An 8706-nucleotide genomic window follows, 5' to 3' on the forward strand; every position below is an offset into this window, starting at 1 on the left:
TTCCTGTACCTCCAATGCTGAGTCTCATCCTTCCAAGCCTTCAGGCAAGTCTCCTCATAAGATGCAATCCTCTCTTCCCATTCAGCCATCTCCACGAACCCCTTCCTTCAATCAATCTTTAATCTCACATCACATTGTGGCGCGGCAGTAAATCTTTTGTTAAATGATTAAAAAAACAGGCTAGTATTTTGCATTTCCTGCAGTTAGGAACATTGACATTTATTTTTCAAAAATCCACAAAAAAAATTAGACGTTGATATTTGAAAATCTCCTTTGAATTAGAATCCACACCATAAGCTCACAGGCTCCAGTGACGCTAACATTTTCAGGTGCAACTCAGTGCATTTTGAATTTTTCCCAGCAAGCGGCCGCTGTGTATAGAGTGCAGCCACTCGTCACTGAGCGGGCATGAATCCCATCATAAACATTGCGTCTATATCGCACTTCAGAGTCATATACAAGGTCCAATCAAAGCATGAGACTCACGTTGTATCCGCCGATGAGCGGTCTGTCCTTGGGCCGAGTGAACAGGGTGACGGCGCCCAGCACGGGCATCAAGAGAAAGAGGAAGTTGAGCCAGAAGGCCGGACGGATCTCTGACCCGTATTTACCTGCCAGAGACACACCTCCATCAGCTTGTACTGAACATTTCACACAATAGCTGCACAACATATCCATGTAGCCTGGCTACTGAACTTCCTAATAAAACATACTGCACAGTTTGCCTTAGATTACACATCAGAGAGAGGAGCACATTGCCAGCAGAGGAGTTTGATCTCGTGACATTCGTGTGTGTGTGGTTTCAAATGCCAACAACAGATGCTTCCAGTCGGTTTTGCACTTTTGTTCTGTGGGATGTGAAGGCGGGCGAGCGTGTGCTTTGTTTGCAGCCTGAACTGTGACGCTGATGGTACATGGCGGGGCAGATGTTTGCTTGATTAACGCTCGCCATCACGGGACGGGTTGAAGACAGGACGGAAGATTAGGCTCACCTGCCACTATCCCGGTAATAAACACGCTCATGTTAGCGCACAAGGAGCCGGCCCAGAACAGGCCCAGGGTGCGGTAGGCTCTCCTGTGGAAGAAATCAAGATGCAAGATTTACAATTCAATCTTTGATGAAATTAAATGTAACGATCGAAACCTTAAAGGCGCTGCTTCACGTAACTGAATAATGTTCTACACTGCAAAAACGGATCTAAAAATAAGTAAAATGTTCTTAAAAATGTGGGTTTTTGTCCTAGATTTGAGCAGGTAAATAAGATTATCTGCCAATGGAATGAGCATTTTGACCCCTGAAATAAGATCATTTGATATACTGCACTTGAAATAAGATGATGGAGATGAATTGTTCCTATTTTAAGTGCAAAAATCTTATTCTACTGGCAGATGATAAGATAAGATAAGATTAGATAAGATAAGGTAGACTTTTTTGATCTCACAGTGGAATAATTCACGTGTCACGTGTCACAGTCTTATTTATCTGCTCAAATCAAGGAAAAATTGACAAATTTTAAGAACATTTTACTTATTTTTAGTTCTGTTTTTGCAGTGTACACAAATGCCCTGCATGTAATGCAAAGCCTCATCTAACAGTTTCAGGCTGTCTGAAAGCATCTCCCCCAGAGCATGTAGCGCACTCTGAACTGTTGAACTCACACTTGAAGAAAAAAAAAAACTTTATTTTACAAGAATTTGAGACAAGATCAATAAAACTCACCACGTGCTGTTGATATGTTTAATAAAAGTACGACTACCCCTTTTTCCTTTTTTCAATCACACCACAAACACAAACGTCAGGGAATTTTATCGGGATTTTTCAGGTTGGAGCAGCACAAAGTAGCGCATTATTGTTGAGCGGAAGGAAAAGAAGGCATTGTTTTTGAACTTTTTACAAACAGAAATCTGAAGTGTGGCCGGCATTTGTATTCAATCCCCTTTAATCCGATTCCCTTAAACAAAATCATGCATTGCAAGTTGAATTCAGGAGACCAAAGTGGAGCAAAAGCAGAATAACAAATTAGTTTGTTACGACGTTTTAGCTGACGAGACATGCAAAAGACTGCAAGACTGGAGTGGAGGCTACCCTTCCTGCAGAACAACAACTCTGAAACATACAGTCATAGCTGTGGAAAAATTTAAAGATCAATGTTCACAGATGCTTTCCATTCTATCAGACTGAAGGAGAAGGTTGAGCAAAAATGTTTTTTACATGTAAACGGTTAGTAGAACCATTCCCCAAACGATGGCATAATTGCAGTATAAGGTGGTGGGTACAGAATTGACTCGGGGGGTGGGGTGGGGGGGGCGGGGGGTTCATTGATTCCACACTTTTCAGATTTTTATTTCTATTAAAATGATTTTTTTAAAAACATGCATTATCTTCCTCTTACTTTACAAATCTACATTACTTTGTGTTGGTCCATCACATAAAACTAAAATTAAAATGAAATAAGAAAAAAAAAGGTTTTTGGTTGTAACCAGACAACACATGAACCAACTTATGTGGCATGAATACTTCAGGAAGTTTTTTTTTTTTTTTTTTTTTTTGTGAGGCCAGGCAAGATAACTGGGTCAGATTTGAGCAGAGCCAGGTTCACAGCAACCCACCTGTCTGTTATCCTGCTGATCATCATCAGGTACAGGATAAAGTGTGCTATTCCATCCCAGTAACACATCATGACGGCATACGCAGTCCCCAGGTAAGGCTCTCCCTGAAACACAGGACAAAAATGATTACCGTGCAACTTGAAAATCCTTAAAGTACATCCCTAACAAGAATCTTTGCTCCCTGGTTTTGGATGGGTGTTGTTTTAAATGACTAAATTCACCTATGTATCTGTGAATGTTGACAAAAATCAAACACGACTTACTGTCTTCTGGTAGAAGTCCATAAAGCCGGATATAATGCCGTCATATTCCAGGGCACTTGTCAGGTCGATGACACATGTAAAACAAAACTCTGCAAAAACTGTACCAGAAAATCTGTGTTAGTTAAGGATGCGTTTTTTCGATATGTGTCTGTGGTTATCTATTTCTGTTGAAAAGCCAAAGCGAAGTCTGAAAATGATTCTTTGAAATGATTTATTTTTTTGGGGATTTCAGTTTGCAGCTGTCACACGGGTACAGCTCCTGCTGTACCCGTGTGACAGCCGCCTTATCTGTGCTTCGGTTTCTTGTCTAAACGCCTGATTTGAAACAGAAAAAGTTATTGACGTGCACCACTGTGAATTAGCAAAACCATTCAGACTATCTACCTTTCTCCCAGCCTTTCTCCGGGCTATTTTGGAGCATTGAAATGTTTGCTTTCAACCAGCCAGCCATTGATTTATAGGACAGCGTGGGGAGGTAAATTAAGTCTTGAGTGGAATGGTAGGCTGGGGGCATACTTTAATCACAGTGAGGAGCCTACCCTCAGGTTTAACATCCAACAGAGCTGAAAGGCCTTGTCCAGCAGGCAGAATTTAATAGAGGAGGCAACATGAACCCGTGTTCATCGGGACTGCATCTGAAAAGGTAATGATTTCAAATGCCGTTTTGAATCAACATGCCCTTTGAGCAAAATTTGCTGGCGATATGAGGCACCTCAGAAAGAATAAAAAGAATGGGTCATGTTCTGCGAGCACTATAACAAGCAGCTCTGGGCCGCCACGTTGGGCTGTTACGACACATTAAAGACGCCTGCAGGCTGAGCTGTTGACAGATAATAATAATATGGGATGGACTATGTGCTTTAAGTATCAGAACTAAACAGCATGGTGTGCCGGTCCCGTTGGTTTTAATTATACATGACTAATGCAGCCACTCTATTCTGCATCCCTGCAGGAGCAGAGAGTGAGAAAAATGTACAAAGACATGAGGCATGTGGAGCTATTTATGAATGTTTTTTTCACGGAAAAGCAAGTGAAACATCCTGTGTTGAAATGAAAAATAATGGTCCATGTTTTTATCTGAAAATATCCCACCTCTACCTGCTGTAACATTAAAATAAGCTTCATTGGTTAAATATACCATGGATATAAATTATTTGATTTAAAAACACATGCAAAAATAGCTGGTATGAGGACTATCCTAACATTAACTGAATGTTGGGATGTTAGAGGAAGCATAATCTTATCTGCGTAAGATTTAGGAGCAGCAGTACAAATTATAGCAATGACACGTATTTGCAGTTAATTAACAGCAGTTATGCATAGAAATGACAATTAAAATTAATAATTTCTATCAGTAGCCTTAATATATTTATATTAATAGATATAATATGATAGAATAGAATAGAATAGAAGCATATAGGTATATCAAATATATGCTTATGTATAATATGATATAAGCATATAGGCATATATATTATATTATATTATATTATATTATATTATATTATATTATATTATATTATATTATATTATATTATATTATATTATATTATATTATATTATATTATGTATGCCTCAATATATTTACTCATATGCAGACCTTTATTCGATTTTTCTCTGTTGTCCTCCTTTAATCCTTAAAATTACAAGGATCATCATGAGATTTTTTTACTTGAATGAGCAAAAACTGTCCTACCCTTTTTCTTCTTGTTCTTTTGCATATGATCGTCAAAACATCCTGTGGTATAAACTAAAGGGGTCTTTAACCCACTCTCAGTCTGACCAGCAGCTAAAACATGCCAAGGTATGAAAAACCCAGAATTTAGGGTAAAGCCTTTCTGTTAAAGTGCTTTGGAAAAGTATTCATACCCCTTGTATGTTACGATTCAATTTAATCAATTCAATCATTTGAAGATCCACCTTTTACAACTATTCTGGCTGCAGGTCTTTTGGGCCATATCCCCTCTAGCTTTGCACATCTAGATGCTGAAATCTGTCCCCACTTTTCTCTAGAACACGACTGACCTCACGCAGCCTGGATGGGGAGCATCTGTGAATAGCAACTTGAAAAGTCTTGCCGCTGATTTTCAATTGGATTTAGGTCTAGACTTTGACTGGACCACTTCAACACATGGACATGCTTTGATGTGAACCCTTCTCTGGTTGTACGTTCAGCTGTATTCTTCTCTGGCATTTTAGCAGCCTCTCACAGGTTTTCTCCCAGGACTGCCCTGACCATGGTGAAGAAAAGCTTCGCTGCAGCCTTCTGCTGTCGCCACCATCTTTCACCACGGCCATGGGTACGTCTGTGGCGATGTGCAGAGCTCGTTTTTTCAGCCACAGATCGCGCTCAGTTCAGTTTTGTTCTCATCTGACCAGAGTGTCTTACACACGTTTGCTGTGTCCCAGCGGCTTGCACCAAACTGAAAACTGGACTTTTTATGGCCTTCTTTAAGCCACAGTTTTCTTCTTGCCGTTTTATCGGGATAACCATGTCTTGGTAGCTTTTACCGTGCTGGACTCATGACGGACTGAGCAGCGCTCTGTGAGATGTTTAAAGCCTGGCATTTTTTTTTTTTTTTTTACATCCTAACGCTACTTTAAACTTTTTTTCACAGCTGTCTCCTTGGTCATGGTGCTGCTCTGCGGCAGTAACGTTCTGTAACAAACCTCTGAGGCCCTCACAAAGGAGCTGGGCTTATACAAAGATCACATTATACGCAGGTAGACACTGTTCACTGATTAGGCAACTTCTGAAGGATATCGGATGATTTTAGAAGAATCAGAGGAAAAGAGGCAGAATTTTACTTTGCAATAGAAAAACTTAAAACAATGTGCCCTTTACCTTTCATTTTGCATCGATTCACTACTTTTAACTGGTGTATCACTTTAAATCACATTTCAATATATTCATATGTCTCATGACTGCGAAGCCTATTATGTACGTATTTAGAAATAGCTACCCACTTGGCATTTGGTCATATGGGGTCGAAATCTTAACATAATGGCTAAAGGCACTCAGTCTGCAAACCAGTCAAGCCACTGAAAAGTCTGATTAGGTTTTGCTCTGAGCCTGATCAGCATAAGCAGCTTTTGGGCATATCAGGCAAGATCATATTGAGTAAAATTCTTGTTTTTCACGCTGATATTCGTGAGCAGTGGGGGAAGGTTCTGGAAATCCTTTTTATGTGAGTTACTGGGTTCAGCTCAGCGCCGAAGCATAGAAGGTATTTAAAGCCTCCAAAGCCAGATAAGTCAGAGAGCGTGTATGGATGAAAAACGGGTTGTGAAATGCGCAGAGTTGTGTTGATTACCAAAGAATAAGAAGTCTTTAGGTGGGTTGCCACGAGTGATGAGGTAGTAGAAGAGAAACACAATTACCAGCACAGCGACACCGATCTCCAGGATCGCGTAAGGCCTGCGGAAACAAACATGTGACTGAAAAGAGGATGTTTTCCACGCATGCACGAGGGTTTGATTCTGTAAACAATTATTTTTCTGCCTCGTTCTTTTCGCCACGTGGTTTCTTCCTGGAAAGATGCGCTAGTCTTTCTTCACAGGGCTAAATTAGTAACCGAAGGCTAACAAGAAGCCAGACTGTGCAAAATGCAAGGTTAGATTCAAGGGAGCCGACTAGTTCTTTGGTTTTGTCCCTCCATTACACAATTTTTCTGTCTTGCTTCTTCCCCATGGTAACAATAATGTATGTTTTTACAATTCAAACTGAGGGAAATGTTAATCGACACGCTTTGCGACTATCAAAAAGAGAGAGAGGCATGGAAAGGATCCATATTGCAAATAAAATGCAGCGCTTACTGCACAAGCAGCAGCTCAGGAGCTTTTAATAATACGCTTCTACTGTGGCACACATAAATATTTAAGCTCAGACAACATATGCCCTTCCCTTTCTTTTAAATCTAGATCATGTTAATTAGTGGCATCATCAACCTGGGCCCATGTCGTCTCGTCGCAAGCTTAGTTTGGCGGTAGCGAAACTCGCTTCGGCGACTTTAATCCATCACAAGCATCAATGTGAGAAAACACTGAGGTAAGGCAGCGTAGTTTGGGTGTTTACTGGTCAGCGGTGCCACTGGAAAAAAAGATTAATGTGGCCGGGATATCTCCAGGCAAGGAGCACAACAACCGCGGGGGAAAAAAAAAAAAAAAAAACTCCATGTCTCTGCTCGCAGAAGGAAAACAAATGGTGCGAGCGCGGAAAGGCAAAGCCTCCCCGGCTCAACTGTACGAGAAGATTTATGCACACAATACTGTTTGTTTGCAAAGGGTAAGAGCGCAAGGCATATTGTTCGTCAAGAGCAATTCATCAAACTCTTCTGCGGAGGCTGAATTGACTGTCAGTAGGCCTTGTACACGCACTCGAACTAAAAAAAAACAGAGAGAGAGAGAGAGAGAGAGAGAAAAAAAAAAGAGGACCGGCTGAAATATTCACCCAAGAGGAGTATAAGAGTCTTTGGAGACAAGAGGTGCATTGTAAAAAAAATGTGCAGAAGGTTTATATGGACTCTACCAGGGTCTTTGTTTGTATAAAGCTAAGAGTAGCGGTGTGCAAGCATGAAAAGCTAAAAATGCTATGCTACTTGTATCCAATAGAAATTCCTGGTAAACATGGCATGCTAAATTGGAAAATCATTCCTTGTATTTGAAAGAAGCAATCATGTTCAAGATTGTATCACAGTGTCTCCACGGGTTCAGCTACCACCTTTTTGGCTCGCTGTTTATTTCCACAAACCCCCAGAACGCCCTGGTTTATTTTTACTTTAAAAGGGGCATTTAAAAAAAAAAAAGAAAAAGATATTCTGATGAAAGTAGTAATTAACACATTCCAGGATCCAACGCTGGGTTGCAGCGGATAAAAGGCAATTTGTAAGCTTGCAGAGTCCTCTACTGGCGGTCACATTATCACATGACAAAGGAAGGATTACAACAGCCTACGCTGCTCTCTGAATTAATCTGTTTTAACCGCGCATGAACAAATGTTTAGAACATTAACAAATACAAGTGTTAACAAATCTGTACGGAAACGCTTTTCAGAACACCTTTAAACTTTCCCCTTTGTGAGACATTGAATGACTGGGCCTGGAGAAACCACCTGTGTGTGTGTGTGAAAGCAACGAAAAATAAGTCATTAGATATTATTACTTACTCTTGAAACTCAGGGGTTGTGTTCATTGCATAAAGAACACCGAGGGCAGAAAACGAAAATATAAACACTAAAGTCTCCATTTCTTCAAGCGGTTATCGGCCCCCTCCCTGCAGAGTACGAAGCAAAGTTGAACAAAGTTGAAAAGTTGATTATACTTTGTATCTTTTAGAGAAGATGAAAAATAAAACAATATCACACCATTGACCTGTTTCTAGAAACTAAAATATATTAAAATGGTGTTGTGTGTTGAGGAATTATATGCCAAAATAAATGTTTAAGTTATTTATTATTATTTAAAAAAAAAAGACTTATAATAGGAGCAGACCAGGCTCTTACCTTCTGGCTACCTTTTTGGTGGAGTAATGGAGCTGCAGCTGGCTGAGGCACACACACAGTTTGCTGGAGAAAGACTAAAGTGGGCAACAAAGAGGCTGTTGAGTCAAACTTATGCAAGCTGGGTTTTGTCAGAGATTTTCCTAAGTCGTATTAGAGGATTTTGAGTTACACTCATTCCTGTGCTTTGGTGCAATTAGTGCAGCGTTTCATAAAGAAAGGAAAAAAAAAAAAAAGAATCAGTGCACAGAATCTGTAAATGCTCCCAAAAGCATTTACAGACTTCCTCTTCTACAGTGTTTCCTCATGTAGTAAAGGTTGTGTTTCTTCTTTGCA

At 40.1% G+C, this 8706-nt stretch overlaps 1 protein-coding gene across 1 annotated transcript; it reads right to left on the minus strand.

Moving 5' to 3' along the window:
* Positions 1-486: 486 nt before the first annotated feature.
* On the minus strand, positions 487-8481 carry tm6sf2 (transmembrane 6 superfamily member 2; the record flags this gene model as incomplete). Its single annotated transcript, XM_036141378.1, is given in 7 exon segments — positions 487-611; positions 993-1075; positions 2611-2714; positions 2874-2971; positions 6188-6291; positions 8038-8144; positions 8374-8481. Coding segments are annotated over 6 exon segments (594 nt in total), but the record flags the coding sequence as incomplete, so codon positions are not given.
* Between the last annotated feature and the right edge of the window lie 225 nt (positions 8482-8706).

This window comes from Fundulus heteroclitus, chromosome 9, assembly GCF_011125445.2.
Source record: "Fundulus heteroclitus isolate FHET01 chromosome 9, MU-UCD_Fhet_4.1, whole genome shotgun sequence".
Lineage (NCBI taxonomy): Eukaryota > Metazoa > Chordata > Actinopteri > Cyprinodontiformes > Fundulidae > Fundulus > Fundulus heteroclitus.